Source organism: Camarhynchus parvulus, chromosome 1, assembly GCF_901933205.1.
Source record: "Camarhynchus parvulus chromosome 1, STF_HiC, whole genome shotgun sequence".
Classification (NCBI taxonomy): Eukaryota; Metazoa; Chordata; class Aves; order Passeriformes; family Thraupidae; genus Camarhynchus; species Camarhynchus parvulus.
In genome coordinates this window covers 73,473,056-73,492,155 of record NC_044571.1, presented here as the reverse complement: position 1 = coordinate 73,492,155, position 19,100 = coordinate 73,473,056, and the positions used below count along the sequence as shown (strand labels likewise).

General features: G+C 40.4%; 1 protein-coding gene across 1 annotated transcript in view; it reads right to left on the bottom strand.

Moving 5' to 3' along the window:
* Positions 1-19,100, bottom strand: part of EXPH5 (exophilin 5) — a 35,032-nt gene that overhangs the window by 8,870 nt on the left and 7,062 nt on the right. The window contains exons 2-4 of the mRNA XM_030954579.1: positions 8,682-8,839; positions 4,632-4,703; positions 4,385-4,529 (exon numbers count right to left, since the gene is read on the bottom strand). Of these exons, the coding sequence (XP_030810439.1) occupies positions 4,385-4,529; positions 4,632-4,703; positions 8,682-8,839 (375 nt within the window). The remainder of the gene's footprint in view (positions 1-4,384; positions 4,530-4,631; positions 4,704-8,681; positions 8,840-19,100) is intronic.

Here is a 19,100-nt window from a genome sequence, read left to right as displayed (position 1 = left end):
ACTTCATAACTGCACAGCCAAGAATGAACCCAACCTACTGACATCTCAGTGTCTGCAACAGAATTGTTTCAATCCAGCATTATGGTAAGATGGTATTTGTTCTTTTTCCAAACAACTATAATTTAGTAGGTACTAGTCATAGCCTAAGTTATATCCTTGTTAAGTTCTGACTGGTTTGCATCTGCAATTCTATTGTTTTTCCCTTCCGTTTCACCCCACTCAGATGCAGAGCTGTGCTCTGTCCCTGCAAAGGAGGAGAGACAGACAGCAGATTGGTTTTGGTGTGAGCTTTGGAACTTGCTGCTATTCACCCAAAATAGCCTTTATTTACCCATTTTTAAGACATGGTAGAAGGCTCATCTGCTTTCCTAAGCTACTTAAGGCTGCAAGGGCTTGGCAGAGAACTGGCTCGAGCGCCCGTGAGTAATGCAGTGGTTAGAACAAGCTGAGAAGCCCCGAACATAAAAAGTACTCTGTCTGATGGGGTGACTTGCAGACAAATACAAAATAAATGAAAGAAACAAGAACAGGACTAGACGTCACTGAGTCTATTCAAGTCTGCAGATCCTTGTTTTACAACTAAGCAAACCCAGTCCCTTCAAAAGCCCCGAAGAAAATGTTGTTCAGCCTGTGCTGATTGCCAATTCTTCCTCGTCTCAGAAACTGCTTTTTTTCCCAGGAAGTTAATTCTTGGGAGAAAATGAAGTAGGGAAAGTTGGTTCTGCTCAGTCCTGTTTGTCTCAAAGTCTTTTTGAATGACCTTGTTCTTAGGCTCTGAAAGCCTCCCTGTGCTCAGGTAGACTACTTTATTGTGCTTCAACAGCAAGTATAAACCGGCTTGTTGGCAAGTTCTTTGTGGCCCAGCCTTTCCTCCTGAAGTGCTTTGTCATTTGTTTGCAATGTGCTTGCAGGCAGGGAAGAACAGTTGAAAGGTGCAATTTGTTTTTGCTTCTGTAATTGTGAACTGTAAAACCAGGATTCCTCTCTGACATGGGGTCCAACTGAAACCAAACAAGCCTGTTGACTTCAGCGAGCTTAGGATTTGGCTAGACAGTCTGAATCTGAAATTCCTAATTTTTCCTTGTAGCTCTGAATAAAAACAGCCATTAAATCAGGGGGTTACCTCCCGCTTTGAATGAAGTTTACAGAACCAGAACCCAGAAATGTATGTAGCTTTTCCTTTAAACTTAAATAAAGTTGTGTTTTAATGCTTCTAAAACAAATTAAGAACGAAACTTACATTTCAGAGCTTTTACAATGATTTCCTGCAAATTAAGTTCATTAAAATCCTGTGGCTTAGCAAGTTACCTTAGTTTTACTTATATGCATAACAAAAATGCAAAAGCTTTGTTAGAAGCTTTCTTCTTCAGCTTTACTGTGCAAAGCCACTCTTTGGCAAAGCCCAAGAGCACAAAGCTCTCCCCACTTGATGTTGTATTAATTGCTCCTTGCAATGAACCTACGTGAAGTAGACATGTTAGTTAGAAATGTCAGTTAGAAATGTCTTTTGATAGTCTAGGCAAAATTTAAATTTTCATTTGCACCTCTGGCACTATTCTAAATTCATCTCTATCTTTATTGTCACTGTTCTCTCAGAAATAACTGGACATTGCATCCTGCTTTACTTTTCTCCCTGCTAACTTACACTGACGAGGTTATTTTAATATTTTCCCTATGCCAATCTCTCAATTTCCCAAACTGCCTTATTAATTTCTATGAACTGTTTTAAATTTTCCAGCATTTCAAAATTAAGGTTTTTCTTACTTTCAGAGAAATATTGCCTAATTTTAGGAAACAGTAATTCAGTTTCTTTTTTGGTTAACAACACTGAGCAATGTTTACATTATTTTGCACACAATGCATATATACATACTTGTAAATTTTGTCTATTATTCATAAACAGGAAAGAAGCTAAATTGATGTTCAAGTTCAGAAATATCTGCCATATGGAAAATACTTCTCAGTATGGAAAATGAGAAATTATATTTTCTACATTTCCACTTACATATATATGTACCTTTTTAATGACAATCAAATGTAAGATTAAAAGTAAAAGATGACTATCACAATTGGTAACAATAATAAAAATCCATGAATTAAAATCTGCTGTGAATTAGTATTTCCACAGAGGCAAGGCACCTGTCTTCCCCAGGCTACCACCAAGCTGTCCAATGTCAGTATAATCCATTTTCTTCAAGACTATTCTTATCAGTACTAAGTAAGAAGCCAACTAAAATCCAAACGCATAGCTCACATATGCTGAAAACACAATTAAACAGCATTTTTATCTAGGATGAATCACACACATATAGAAAAGAGTAAGAATGAATTCAAGAACTGACACCTTTGAACCGAAAGTGATCAAACTGCCTTCAGACTACAGTTACAAACCTTTTATTAGCATCTTCTGTATGTCCATGTGAGTGCACTCCTTCCTGCAGCATCCATAGTTTATTCTCACAGTAGAACACCACCACAGCTGCCGAAACTCCCTCTCCAGAACTGAAAGGACCCTCTAACCAGCCATTAATGTTTAGCCATTGAAAATCTTCTGCCAGTTAGGCTTACTTACAGGATTTACAATGCTGCGTCCTATAGTGTTTCACTAGCTCTCCAAAATAACTCTACCTGGTGAGAGGCAGATTATTTCAGTGCTTTGCCTATGCATAAAGCAAACCACATGCCACGGCAACACCTAGAAGAGGGTGGGGGAAGTTTTCAACAGAGAGGCGTGACTAGAATATGTAGCAATCAGCTCAGTTACACGTCAGGATTGACTTGTTTATTTTTCAAGTTATGCTCGGTCAGAAATCAAAGGCATCTGAGCCTGAGATACGATAGATTTTCTGTGGAAAAGCCAGATAAACACACACAAGAAAAGCTGATCTAATGAGTAGGCACAGTTTGGTTTTTTTGCCTTCTTAAGTGAAGAAATAATTTCAGTGCTTAGATTCTACAGCAAAGCCTCGACCTTCATGTGTGCATTGGCTACCTCACTGTGCACCGGGATAAAGCACCCTTGAAATCTGATTCTCAGTTACACAAGTGTCCCTTTATTCTTCGGGGAAGACTGTGGCCCAGCATTTCTGTGTTCCAGGATAAGGGGCATTACCAGGTCACAAGAAAGAGGAAGGAGAAGACGACAGGTATGGAGCAGTGTTAACACTGCATATTCTCTTTCTGTGTTGTGTTGTTATGTAAGACAATTTTTACGAGTGTAAATCCACAAAGCTAACCTCAAAGCCTCTACTTAAACCTCTCCTTAAATCTCCTGCTTTCATACAAACACTCCACAATAGCAAGCTGCTCTGTTACAAAACCTACGTATCAGACTAATCATAATTTCTTTAGAGGCTTGCATTCCCTGTCATTGTTTATTACAGCTGTTTTATTACATCATGCCAGCAGGGAGCCCCAGGCACAGACCAGAATACCAATCTGAGACGCACTGAGCAAAAACCAGCTTTTTGTACCAAAGATCTTGCATCTTTGTACTTGGATTTCACAGCACTGCACAATGCAGCTCTACCTGTGATATCCAGTCCCAAGCATTACCCTAAGACACATACATTAATAGTAAGACTTCATGCACGTGTTGCTGACATACGGCCACACAGGACAGAAGTTAGGAGAGATCAGGCAGCCTAACCAGCCTGACTGTAGCTTCCCCCACCCTTTTCCTCTGAACAGCAGCTTCAACCCTGGCAATGGCAAAGGAGAAGGATGCTCTTCAAACAGCAGCTCCAGAGCTGTACATGAGACCAACTTTGGTTCAGATTCAAAAACCAAGTAAGCCAAAGCAAACTCAAGTACTGAACCCAAAGCACTGACAAAGCACAGAAGGCAAAAGGGCCAAGAACTGCCTGGTTTGCCTGGCTGGAGCTAAAGCTGCAGGGCTGCCTCTAAGCTACCTCTGGGCTAGAAATGGTGGGAACTGATGCAGCAGAGCTGCCTGGGGCTGGTACTCTCTGCCATGACTTGGGAAAGCTATGCTTTCCTATTGTATCACAGCCATAGGGCACCTGATCCCCATGCACCTTACACCGTGTCCTCTTGAGAGGGAATGAAACAGGATGCAGCTGCACCAAAGTCTACAGTCTTTCATATACTTTAAGTCTTTACGCAAAACCTGAGCAAAATAGGTTTAGCCAAGAGACTCTACCTACTACTTGTGACTTAGTCCCCTTTCTTCTGACACAATATATGAAATCTGTCATTACAGTACCAAATAAAAATCCCAACCTTCCCAATGAGGTAAAAAGCAAGAGACTGAAAAAATAATTTAACAAAATTTTCTAAAACTTTAGAACTTTGTTCTAAACCACAGAACAATTCATATACTTTTTTAAAGCTGGAAATAATGTATGTTCTCATTATAGCTCACCGTGGTTGCTTCTGAGTATGGGTTTTCCTTGATCTTCTAAAGGAGGAAAGCCAAGCAAAAGGTGATCTGAATCCCAGAAAGGAAGCTGAAGTGTTCTTTTGTGCTTGAGGATTTGTGCGGGATGACATTTTTATTTCTTTATGATCTAAAAATGTGATAAAAGTAGATTTGTTTTGAGTTCTTAATAAATACAGTATTAAAATATACATAAATGTTATGTCTTCATAAACAATTTTCTTTTGCTTACCTTTTATGTCAGGTAAATCCAGTTTTGACATTTTTGGACAGACTTTGTGACATACTGGTTTATAATGACTAACTAGAAGACAGAGAAAGATAAACAGGTCTAAAGTTTCAAAATGTATTATTTGTTTTGGGTGATGCATGTGAGCTACATGAGGCTGATTTTCACAAAGTAATCAGAACTCAATTACTTGAAAATCATGCCTGTTTTAAAATACAGGCAAATCAAACATTTGAAAATTGAGGCACCCACAATCACTACTCACTTTGTTTTTACATTTGTAAGAAATATAAATGTGACAACCCAGAACATACAATGATCTAACTGACTGTAATGTAACTACATAACACTAACTAAGACTAATGTGTCCTCTGTATCATAGATTTCCTTACACTGGGATTCCTGTGGCCACTAGAGTACCTTTTTTTTCTGCTACAAACTGCATATCACATCTGTATTTTCAATGCAAGATATCATGAATGATTTCTTTGGGAAGGTTACGACTGTTTTCTTCAAATAGAACATAAACTCAGTCTGCCTGTAAAAGCAGCTGGCATTTGGTGGGAAGATGAGGATGAGCATTACTTATAGAAAAGGGAAAGAAACGGAAGGATCTGCACCACACCACAGCGAACTGGAGGATATAAGGAAACAAGATGCCACTCAGGAATAAGGCATTACTTTTTTTTTTTCCCATTTAAAGCAACACATGCCTGAAACAACACAACAGGCTGAAAATGGCTATCCAATGACTGTAGGAGAAAGCAAACCCAGAAATTAGGGCAAAGTGTCATTTATAACAACAGCAAGGGGCAGCATTTTGGACATTGTCCAAAATGAAGTAAATAATTCATGTCATGTGATTGAAATCTTGTGTGTAATACATGGCTTTCCCTTCAGTGACAATCTCTGTGTAATTCAAAATGCTTCATTCTTTACCCCTTTCAGAGCCTATTTCTTGGTGGCATTGACTTGACAATGCAGGTAACATCAAAAGAGTCCTAATAGCACTGCCATAGCCAGGATGGTCTAGGGATGTAGACACAGCAAGGCTTCTGCAAGAAGAAGTAGGATCTTTTATTTAGCCAGCTTATACAGTTGGAAATATCAGACAAGCCTCTGAGGCACACAAGCCCTTCTTCAGATCTGAAACAGAAACAGGTGTTTTCAAAGTTAAATGCCAGAGAACAATTACATAGAGTTTAGTCAATCAGATCATCTCTGAAAGAGAAAAATAGTAGGTAGCTGAGGACTAGAGGGGATGTTGGGGATAAAAGGTCAGGAAAGACTGAGATCTATTCTATGCAGGTCTGTAGTATGAGGAAAATGTTTAAGGTTTCACTTATCTTTCGAAATACATGACTCTACTTTCAGTTGCTATGATGCACAAATAGGAGGAGCTCAATGAAAAACATGCAGAAGTGTGAATGGAATAAAAGCATATATCGTGCATGAGAACTACCTGGACAGAAGATGAAAGACAGTGCAGAGTACCATGCTTTTTATAGAGACACCGTGTTTCTTGGGCATGTTCATTTTGGACGGGCATCAGAACCTGTGAAATGAGATCTCAAGAAATTGCTTCCTGGTCAGGCCAACTTTTCAGGCTTTGACACTCACCCTGTGAGTGTCAAATAAGCACTAGCATGCCTTTAGCCCAGTGTTACCAGAAAAAGTTTTCCACTAGTATAGTCAAGCCTTTCTCATCCAAACTCATCTACTTATTCCAAATGTCATTTAGGTGCTTTTAGGTTTTCAAGAAAACTAGGCAAAACGAAAATCTTTTGTGCTGGTTTAGTTAATTTTTTTCCATAGCTGCTTGCAAGGGCTATGTTTTGGATTTGTGCTGGAAGCAGTGTCAGTACCACAGGGATGTTTTAGTCACTGCTGAGCAGCCCTTACACAGTTAAGGCCTTCCCTGCCTCTCACCCCACCCTACAAGCAGTAGCTCAGTGTGCACAAGGAGCTGGGAGGGGACACAGCTGGGACAGCTGACCCCAGCTGACCCAAGGGACATTCCAGACCATACAGCACCGTGCTCAGTGTAGAAAGCTGGGGGGAAAGAAGGAAGGGAGGATGTTCAGAGTGACAGTGTTTGTGTTCCCAAGCAACCATTGTGCATGCTGGAGCCCAGCTTTCCTGGGGACAGCTGAACACCTGCCTGCCCACAAGAAGTGGTGACTTAATTCTTTGATTTGCTTCCTCATGTGCAAGGTTTATCCTTTATCTATGAAACTGTCTTTATCTCAACTCATGAGTTCTCTCATTTTTAGCCTCTTGCCCATCCTGATGGGGGTCAAGTGAATGAGCCACTGGGTGATGCTTAGTTGATGGTTGGGGTTAAGCCGCAAGAGTTCTTTAGGATACCCACTGTAAGGCTTGAAGTGTTTGAGATAACAACAGATCTCAGTGGAATGTGCTAGACAGAATTTATCACTGCTCTTGCAGTTTAGTTATTAATTGACAGGTTCCAGTGCTTGCCATGGGGCTTGCTTGCCAGGCTGTAAGTTAGAGCCTAGTGCTCCTTGGTGCAATGGTTATGTGCCATGGTTATGGTGTACCTCTGAAGGGATTGTGACCAAGAATAAGTCTGTAGAAGGTATACACCTCGAAGAATCTGTGGCTGTGCATGTGGTCATGCTGGAGAACCTCAAAGTGAGTGGCCATGGATAAGCCCATGACGCCCCCACAGAGACTGCAGCCACAGGTTGGAGTAGGTACATTTCTGAAGGCATTGTGGCCTATGGAAGAGGCCATGCTGGAAAAGGTGCACCTCAGATGGACTGGGGCTGTGGATAACTCCATGCTGCAGCAAGTATATCCCTGGAGAGACTGTGACTCTACTTGGAGCAGGTATACCCCTGAGACACTGCAGTACATGGGTAAGTCTAAGCTGGAGCAGAGGCAAGGTGAAGGCAGTGGAGTGGTTAATGGGGATACAATGAAGCGTGTGGGACCTGAGCATGATGTAAATGGCATGGAATAAGGAGTAAAGAAGATGCTGGGTTTGGCTGTGATAATTAATTATTTCCATAGTAGCTAATATGGGGCTATGTTCTGGATTTGTGCTGAGAACAGTCATTGGTAATTCAGGGATGTTTTCCTTACTGCTGAGCAGGGCTTACACAGAGCCAAGGCTTTTCTGCTTCTCAGCCTATCCCATCAACGAGTGGATTGGGGATGTACAAGGAGGCAGGAGGGGACACAGATGGGGCCAGCATACCTGATGGCTATCCCATACCATACAGCATCATACTCAGCATATAAAATCTAGGGGAAGAAGATGGCAGGGGGGACGTCCACAGTGATGGCATTTGTCTCCTCAAGTCATTGTTACATGGGATGGAGCCCTGGAGATGCTGAACACCTGCCTGACCATGGGGAGTGGTGAATGAAGGCCTTGCTTGCTTTGCTTTGCTTGTGTTTGTCGCTTTTGCTTTATCTATCAACTGTTGTTACCTCAATTCACTTTTAGTCCTCCAGTTCTCACCCCCTCCCATGGTGGGGGAGTGAGTGAGTGGCTGTGTAGTGCTTTGCTGCCAGCTGGGGTTAAACCACAACCTTTTTGTACAATGCAGACATCACTGCTTTGATTGGGAAACTACCACTGTATTTACTATAATTATAGCAATTTCATTTTGATCAATAAAGACATTTTTTACAGCCTCCTCAGGGCCATGGTAGAGTCTCCATCACTAGAGGTTTATAGATGTGACTGCAAGTGGTGTCAAATAATCTCATCCAGGTTCCCCTTCCTATCAAAAACTGGACCTGAAGATCTTCTGATGTCCTTCCAACCTGGGCCATACTATGATTCTAACTACAGCATGAAAATATCAGGGATTTTCTGTTGTGAATCCCAGCTCTGCTTTTAACAGAACCTGCTCAAAGAAACACACCCATTTTGAAAACACATTTTTAGTAAAATTATGATATGAGAAGAACCTCAGTGCAATTTCAGAAACTTCTTAACTATTACACTCTGACATGCCATAAGACATTGGTTTGGTGACCACTATTATATAGATGAGGAAATTGACAAATGTAACTCACTGGTGGTTTTGCTCTTCCTTAGCTGATGCTCTAATGGTGGTTTTAACATTCTATTGACATCAATGTAATTCTGAAATTTTCTTCTTTTTATTTCTTCAAACCATTCTCCGGTCACTCCCTGCAGCCCTTTTTCAGACTTCTTTCTCTTCAGAAGTTTGCTAAAAAGGAAAAAAAAAAGCCATTTTAGATATTACAGGACCATCATTAGGAACTCTCCCTGTTTTTCATTAAAGTATTTACAGTATATCTCTACATATAATGACTTTTACAAAGGCAGTGAGACATTATACATTCACAGCAATCACATAAAAGTTTTAGTGACAGCAACATTCTACTGTTTAACAAATGAGATTATGGGACCAGTTTGAGTGGATGACTCATATGCTTGCATTATTCTCTTCCTTGAGGAAGTGCATCTTTTTTCCTTGCAAGAATAAGGCAATCCATACACATCCTAAAACAAATTGAAAGTAAGATTAAGTTGATCCAATAATCAAATTAGAATAAATAACACTCTAAATAAAGCAAAATTTGAGATATTTATGCACGCATTTAAATAGAAGTAATAACAAGATTATTTTTATTTTCTAGGGGTAGATCACTGATGCCCTGACAATGAGGCATCCACTACACATTTTCTATGCAAAGGAGAACAGTAAATTGAGAATTCAGCTAATAGATATTCATGAAACATGTTCAACAAGTTTACCACATTTTCCTCTTTCCTTGATGCATAGTGATTCTGCTTGTGTTCAATATGGATGGAGGCAACTAATAATGAACATGAATGTTCTGCCACACTGAGTCGCAGCCTGAGCAAGCTACACACATGTGGATGCAACTGAAGAAGATACTTCGTAGCAAGTTCAGATTTTAGACCAAGAGGTCATAGGAATGAATTGTTTAGCTGGACAGAAAAGAACAAAGTACAATTGCAAAGGAGTGGGAATGGGAGTGCAAGGAGTGCAAGGGACATGCAAAGTTACTTGTTTTCAAATTACATTACACTAGTGTTGAAAGTATAGATGCAAATACAGCAAATCCACACCCCCAACTGATTCTGATGGCAACAAAACAAGATGTCATGCACAGCCTGGAGATGTAATACCAATGTTTGAGCAAGGCTTTTATGTAAATCTGCCTCCTTAATCAGGGGTAAAAATCTGTGTCCAGGAATACAGATGCTCTCCGAGAACATAAGTTGCTTCAGTTATTGATTTAAGTAAAAACTCATCTGAGACAATACTACTTCACAGGACAAACTTAAAATTAAACACCTAGTCTGAAAATGGATATATTTTGATCTGGAATTTATAGAATGCATTGTCCATACTAGCCCCTACCATGCATCTGGTAGCATCTGATGGACAGGAAGGCTGGAGGGAGACATTTTTGGGAAATGAGTACTTCCCTTGAAGATTACACAGCCACCTGCACGAGTACCACCCATTCCAAATAAACTTATTACAGAGGCAAAAATGTTACTCATCACAGATATTACCGCACCATGGGAGTGACTAAACACCGTAAATGCATTGTGCAGCCTGGAACGCAGCCTAGCACTGATGTGAAACAGGAGGGGATGAACAATGTGCTCTCAATAGCCAACTCCATGACCTCACTCCTGCGGCCTTACCAAAGGGGATCCAAGATACTGGGAGGAGTAAACGCACAGAGAGGAGAGCATGAGCTGCTTGGGAAGTGGCTGCAGCCACAGCGACTGCCCGGGAAACAACCCCTGGGCAGTTCTGCTGAAGTGCCGAGAGCGGAGAGCATCTGTTACGATCCATCCCCGCGGGCTCTTAGATCCCGCCGGGCCGGATCGCTTCTCCCGCGGGAGGCGGCGCTGGGATCGCCCTTCCCGGGCAGCGGCGGGCGGGGCCCTGGCGCCCCCCGGCGGCGGCCGCGGGCAGCACCGCCCAGCGCCCGCTCCCGGCGCGTCCCGGCGCAGCGCAGCCGCCCGAGCGCCCGCGGCCGGGGAGCGACAGGGCGGACAGAGAAACAGCTGTTTGCCGCACATTTACGCATTCCAGAGCAAAGGGAACTATAAAAACCCCACAATCACTCCAACGTCGACCATACCAGGCACTGCACGAACGCGCCCTGCACGGAGGAATGGAGTTAAAGTCGTGCACAAACATTGACTTCACTGCTTAAACACTGTAAAGTCTGTACTGGTGCATGCTTGGCATTATAGGTAGTCGTTATCTATGTATATGCTGCTTTTGAATTGTGCTGTCATGCCCAACTCATTAAATAAATCCTTTAAACTGCCTTTAACTGTGCATATTTATACACACAGAGAGGCATATATGGAACCCTATATATGTAGTTATTTGAATAAAAAATAATAGTTAATGAGTATGATACACGATACGTAGTTGCACTATTGCACGACTGTTAAGTATTTCTCCTTTACGATGACTCCCAGCCAAACCACATCATTTCCCTACGTACCTGCTCTGTCAAGTTTACTGCCCCCTCACGATACTAATGAACACCAGTTGTGAGCCAGAAGGAAAGCCCATCTCAAGAAACAATTACAGCAGGAGATGCTATCTGCACTCAGTATTGCAATGAACCTGCCTCTGAGGCAGCACTATTGTCACTTGGATAACACATTATGTGTTGAGACACTGCACCTTAGGAGTGTCAAAACACCTATTGCCCTCTAAACCAAATGCACTAATCCTGCTTCCCAGTCTGCTCCATCCATCTTACTCCTCATTTGCTTACAGTTATTTTGTACACTTGGAGCCACTACCTTTTGAGAGGAGACAACACTATTGTGACTGGGAAAAGTTATGTATAAACTATTATGGGATTGAAGGCAAATCCATTCCCAGGATTACTTACAGGAGACTGCTCCACAAACCAGTGCAGGCAGCAACCCTAAATGACCTCACAGGCTCATTATCTTTTCCCATCTATTATTCTACAGAGCGTCTAAACCAATGAATCATTCAGGAGCAACTTCTTTGCCCTGTTTCGAAAAACATCTCTTCCTTATTGGCACAAGGATGTCCCAGTATTTCTTACAGACATCTCCAGGGAAAAGTTACCCTAAATGTTTGTATGCTCTAGACTTTCATGTGGGTTACCATAAATACTGTCCATAGATGTGCAGCCTCCCCTGCCACTTCCTGTTAGGATAATAAGGAGCTTTAATTGCTACTGTAAGAGGAAAGGCATTTTCCTTACCATCTTCACTCTGAATATAAAGAGGAACATGTGTTCAAGGTAGTAGAAACTGGGTTGCCAAATAGGACATTCGGGGACAGCACTTGTTTGCAGAGAACAGAGGATTCAATCCCATTTTTGCTAAAGCAGAAATTATTATTCCAATTGAATTTAAGACAGCGGGATTTGACCCTAAAGAACTCTTACTACACACTTCATAAGAGAACAGATAAGCAGCAACTACAAAGAATGAGGAATTGCACAGGTGAAGAATAAACAGATCAAATTCCCTCATTGGATCAAAGCTCTCAGTGTCTGAAAATACAAGACTGAAAGGATTGCAGAAAAAAAAAAGGGTGTTGAAAGCATTAAATAAAAAAAATACAGCAGGGCAGATAACTTGCAGCAACCAAAACCAAGCTTTTCTCTTTAATTCTGTTCATATTCCTTTCTTTGTCAGGAAGAAATGGCTAGAGATCAATTAAAAATCAAAGCCTGAAGAACCTGTTGTTTCCTAATTTTTTTACTTCAACTTACCCCCTTCCTACCACTTTATACATTATGCTCCACTGGTGAACTGTAGAACTCCACCACTTCTATGACCAGTTATTTTTCTAGAAAACTCTGGCTGTTTTCACAGCCACAAGTAGCTCTAAAACGCTGTCCTGGGGCAACCCTATGATGCTGGACTATATCCCCATTTGTCTGTTTAGCCCAGAAATACGTTCTGAACCTTTCAAACTAGATCTGAGAGCAAAGAGGGGAAGAAGGAAAAGTGGTGGAATTCTTTTCGCGGCTGTATTCAAAACACAGAGGTAAGCAGTGCTCTCGGAGTTCTCTGCTCTGCAGACAGAAGGGGAGTTTTCCCTTGCTGTTTTTGCTGGTTTTTCCTCTCGTTAGCTGAAGCCAGAAGGGCTTTTTTGGAATGGTTCGGCCATTGTTCAGTCCGGGAACACCAGGACTATCATCCAGGGGTCCCCAAGCTGCACTGCAGCCGGGACACTGACCCGAGCCCCGGAGAGACTGAGAGAAAGCCGAGGACACATCCACGGAAAGGACTCTGAACTAAAGGACTCTCTCTGAATTTGCCATCTCTTCAGAACAACAAGAGGTTCCATTGTTTAATATTTTTCATTTTCTCATGTTTTTGAATATTTTGCTTGTTAAATAAACAGACTTTTCTCGAAGGAGGTTTTATCACCCAAACAGATGGGGGGAAGAGACGCTGAATTTTGCCCTTTAGGGAATATCCCTTTGGAAGTTCCCTTCCAAATTTGTCCCAAACTAGGACAAATGCATATGCAAGTACATTTTCTTACTTATAGTTCCTTTTAATTTTATGAAAACAGTTTAAAGACATGATTCCAAGTTGTCATCTTATTTAGAAAAAAAGGGAAAAGAAGTATTACTGAGAAAGGCAAAGGCTACCACATGTGAAATAATTTGAAAAAAATTATTATCTGTCATTTCCTAGAAACTTATAATACCAATAACAACAACATTTTGGTTTCCAAGGTGCCAGAGAAGCTCCTGTGGCAGGTTAATCCTACCAGGAAGAAAAACAATGAGTCAACACACTCTTTTCTAGCACGTCAGACACACAACAGGTCTGTTTTCTAAGGCAGTCTTTATTCTTAGTAGCTGGTATACTTTTACTCAGGTTAAAGCATGTTTTGTTTATTTTTCTTTCTCACTGTTGTCTCTTTGGCTAATAAAAATGAACCAAGTTAGTCTCATTATTACTTGTAAAACATTATGCACAAGTAGATCAATAACAGAGGAAAAAAGACTCCCATGTTTTGGTTGTACATACTACAAGACAATGTAAAAAGATTTAACTGAAAATTCACTTATTTTTTTATTTGATATATATAAAACTAAGCATTTCTGCAATAATTCTCTGAAAAGTCAAGGTCTCCTCTATTTTGATGAACAAAATGTGTTGCCAATCAATAATGCTTGAATCTAACCTGCTAGTCATTGCTGCTCAAATTTAATTTTCTCTTCCCTTGAAATAATAGTTTTCTAAGTGTTCATTCTTTTAATCCTTCTGTCATTTTTGTCATTATATATTCATTTTATAATGCCCATTAACCCACTAAGTTGCCCTCAGATGTATTTATCTGAGTATGTGGCCAACAGAACTAAAGATATGCATGGGCACAGAGCATGTGACACAACAATGCAGAATAAAGAGTGTGTGGGTTCAGTGTCTGTGACTGACCAGGACCCAAACACCAATAAATGTAATGGAAGGACTTCAACTCTCCTGAACAGGCACCAGGTCAGGCTGCAGGAGGGAGAGTCCCCTAGTGGTGACATCCCTGCGTGGAAAGGAGCAACTGGAAGCGCCAAGAAATATTCACCTGAAGGCCAGGGGTGCCCAGCACTGAACTATATGGCATATGTTTTTAATTCCACTTTAATGGTCACATGACATTGCCAGCTCGTAATTATCCCTAAATTTTAGATTCCAGTAATGTGCAAAACCAAGAGGCAGAAGGCAGAGGAAAGTGGAAAAGTAATTAATCTTCTCTAGTTTTTCCCAGGCTGTACATTTAATAGGCAGAAGTACTTAAAACACAAAGATACCACTTCTGCACATGAATTTGATATGCAGTCAGAAGTATCCTTTAAACAGCAAGTAGGGCTACAGAAACAGATACTTTCAAACATAAATATAATTTTGTCCTTAGAACACTTTTTTGAGAACAGGTATCAGATTTATACATTAAGGCCTGCTATGTGTGTCAGGGATACAGTCAGAGAATATGTGGGTTAAAGGTAGAACATCTTTTCTGCCCTTACTGAAGTTCTACCTTGTCTGCTTATGGGGAAAACTCTTCCACTTCCACCTCTCCTCTTCTTCATTAAAAAGTAGAATAAATCACAAAATCTGACATTATTTCACTATCTCTATTCAACAAATTTATTCATTTAAATTAAAGCTGATCACCTGCTTTGAGATAGCCTAATCCAGTGGCACTGTGCGCATTCATTACGCACAATCCACAAAAACAGTGAGACTATGAGCATACACGAAACATTGGACTCCCAGTGGACATCGAATACTTCTACTCTATAAACCACAATGACTTTTGTGTCTAGAATTCTTTAACTTCGGCACCCTCTCCACAGTGACCAAAAGTTACCTGTGTTTTCTCCAAAACATTAGCTTCTCATATTAAACTATGTGAAATTAATATACTGACTTACACTAGCCGCTGTTCTCCTTCATCAAGTCCAACACTCCTTTCCCCTTGCAACTGCTTTCCTGAGCAAGAGCAGAGAAATGGAAACACTTTCCTTTGAAATGGAACACTAGGAAATGTTGCAAGGGCAAGAACAAAGGTTAATTCTCATGCTGACTACATAACTCTCTGTTCTGGCAGCTCAGGAATCAGAAGCTCTCAGTTAAAGCCCTGAAATGAGAAGGTCAATGACTGCCTTCAAAAAGTTAAGTTTTCAAAACAGAGCATTGAAACCTGAGATCATGGGAGCTGAGGGTGATTAATCATGCATCTCAAGGTGCAACAATGCCTCAAGACATGACTTTTAACATTAAACTATTTCTTTAGCAGCTATCCTGGGTTTACAGTGAAAACATAATTTCAGACCTGCTGGAACAAACAGAAAAGTCTGTAAATACAGATCTTTTAGCAGGTATACATACTTAGAAAATGAAAGCTTTTAGTCCTTTGGGCAGCTGGTCACTAAGAGGGAATGAGGTGGAATACCACTAGGAATGTCACAGCTGTTGGTGACTCTCCAGCTTCGGCTGACTCTCTGCAGTTCCTTCCACAATGCATGCAATACAGGGGAAAGCTCAATTCTGTGAATGTTTTATCGATTAGTCACCATGTCTCTGTAGGCTACAAATGATAGTCTAGAAAAAAGAGTGTGACATTGCAAGCTACCTACCAATATTGTATGGTAATAACAAAACAAACCCATGATGCAACAGAAAGAAAACCCACTTATCATCTTTAAAGTGTGTCACATAGCTTCTGAATGGTAGTAATTAATGTCTCTAATGAGATTACTTCATTAATAGGAATTTCTATTAATATTAATACATGCTAATAGAGGCAATGGATATAATTCTCCACATAAAGACTCTGATTTATTTGCAGTCATAGATGTAGTCTCAGTCCAAAAACACTGGAAGAAGTTGTGAGCTCCTGAATTTCTGTCCCAGAAATCTTACATGGAAATGTGAGATATATACCATGTGTAGCACATGAAGGAAGGCTGAGGATCAGGTCTCTCAATAAATCTGAAGCTAATGATTAACAGACACATATTTACTCTGCCAGGGTAGAGCTGCTAGTTGATTACAATGAACTTTTATAAATATTGATAGCATGCAAAGAGACAGTCGTCTATTGCAAGTAATTTACAGCTCAGTCACGTATTGTAAAGTTAACTGCCTTATAAAGACATAAAATGCAGACACTATTCCTCATCTTATTGTTAGACTTTCTTTATGAAAAACCTTTCCTAATAAACAATATAAGAAAAAAAAAAACCAAAAAAACAAAAAACCAGAGACAAAACACAGGCTAGGTGAGAACTCTGTAGGAGGGGAATTGGTTTCAAATTAAGAGCAAATCCTCATCTCTACAAGCAGGTTTGTGTATGATGGCCCATGGGTCTGGACAGAGTTCTGAAACTGAGAGGCTCCAAAAAGACTTAGATATTTCCTTGTACAGAGCTAAGCCTGAAGCCAAGGGCTCTCAAAATGCACCTTTGCAATCTCAGATAATTGTATAGAGTCTCACATCGAGCAGAGTTCACAGTTCTGGACAACAGAAGTAAGACAGGTCAGTGTACCTGCACACAGTTTATGTGTTACTGTAACACTACAAAAGCCTCATTTACATTGCTTTAAACTAAGGAAATAGGTCATAAGAATTAATGAAAGCTTTAAAAGTTGACACAGTGGGTGTTTTTCATCTGGAAATGTAATGCTTTTATACATGTATGTAATATATACTTACACAGAGATTCTCTGCCATAGTACCTTAGACTCTCATCATTTATCACAACTCTTCCAATGGAAATGGAAATATTTTAGTATAATAATGCTTTAAAATAGAATATTTACATGTGTATAATTTTGCATATATTAAAGAACACACAAATATGCACATATAAATATGTCTTTAAGGACACACAAGTCTCTAATGAAGAAAGAGACTGCAGAGCACCCCAGACACAGTGCTGCAGCTTTTCCTGACTGCAGCTTTCTGCACTCAGACCCCTGCTGATCTAAGAATCCAAAGACATGGCCAGTATAAGTGTTACAGTTCCTTGATTATTCCAATAACAAAGTAAATTCCATGTAATTTATGTGCTATAAAGTGTAAACATACTGTACATTTCATAATTTACTCTGGGCTATTGTGGTTTTGATGTGCTTCTTCACAGTTAATATGGTACCAGTATATGGATTTATTTATTTCTGAGGTAAGACTGAGAAAAAGAAGATAGATAGTTTCAGTTAAGAGTTTAAAATGCAGACATTTAAATACAGTTTATTATCGTTAACAGTGTAAACATAATAATTTAGCTGCAGAGAAGGATTAGGAATAAATTTCCTGTGAACTTTTAGATGCACATGTCCTCAGAACAAATCCCATTTTTCTCTACCTGCTTTAATGAATTTCCTGCATTAAATACTTAAGTAGTCAATTTTTTCAGACTGCAAGCTCCAAGAAAATATGTAATTTCTCCATTTAAAACAAGTACAAGAAAGACCAAACAGAGGTCAGGCCTTAGTTTAGATAGTCCTGTGTTAAATTTCTGGAACAGAAAAGAAAATGGGGTCTCTGTGCCCAAAATTCAAAACTCCAGTGGGCCAGACACCACTTGATTTGAAAACTAGATTCAGAGAGAAAAAAGATTTTAAAGGATAATTAAATTCATTATACACAAACCACTGGCAAAACCTAAATTTAAGAGAAGAAAAAGAGATGGATAGTCACAACAATTTTCAAATGCCTTCAAAACAGTATCTGACAGAAAGCAGGGATCATCAACTGGAGTCCTGACACACAGCCCAAGGAGCTTTGCCCCCAGCTGTTAGCCAGGCCAAGAGCCACGTCTGAGGGAGGTGCAAGTGCGGCATGTCTGGATGGATGTGGAGTTTGAGGTAAAGGGCCAAATCCAGCAAAACTCCAGCTCCTTGGGCTTCACTAGGGAAAGCAGGTGCTGCAGCCTTTGACAGGCCTATGGGACACGTACCACCTGAGCACACCACCGGAGCACAGCTGTTCCAGTACACACGGGGAGATAGCCAGACACTCTGAATGTGAATCAGATTCAGTGTTTCTGAAAAACACTTTTTTGAATTACTGGCATAGCCAATTTATTATTTCTGAAATACATGCAAGGACTTGAAGGTGTTGGGACACTGTGTAGAAGTTGTCAGCATAAGAAAATCATTCTCTTCTCATCATACAGGAACCTCAATGACTCTCTGCTAGCCTAGAAGGGAAAGCTGTCTTCCACTTAATGGTAATTTCCAATTCCAGCTAATGTCAATTATTAATTTAACTTTTGCACTTGAATTGTGGAGGAGGGAGAGGATGTTGAGAATATAGAGACATTACTGTTGGAAAGTGAAACCTGGGAAGTGTGCAGACTTCCTATAAGGTGCACAAGACTGTAATTAGGTCACAAGTCCATGGAAAACCTTAAAAACTTGGACTGTTCTGCATTAGCTATTCCAGAATAACTCCCCATATTGACTGTCTACTCAATAGTTAGTGCTTGCTTGCTCTGCTGCGTCCGACCTATTCATTCTTGAAGGCTGGTCAATTTATCTATATAGATAAAGTTCAATGAATTCTACTTTTACCGTTAAGCTTGGACTTGGAAAATGTCTGCCTATGACTTAACAGTAAGTCTTTCCTTAACTCTCATCAGTTTCAACACCATCTTACTTTTGGCAGCCCTAGCGATATCAGAAAGTGAGCTCCATAATAACAATAATAATCTTTGTGATTTTCACTTTTACACTGTTTGGTCACTTGAAAATGCAAACGTTTGTCTCAACAGTCTGAAAGACAAGGCAAAAAGCTTGTGCTTGAATGAGCACAGGTGAAAGTGCCCTGAGAATGTCCTTTCTGCTCCTGTGGGTTCGGCTGCCTGGGCCCTGGGCCAGCCTGGGCAGAGCAGGGCTGGGTGTCCTTAGACAAAGGTGTTGTGCAGACAGCAGCCACAGGCTCAGCAGGG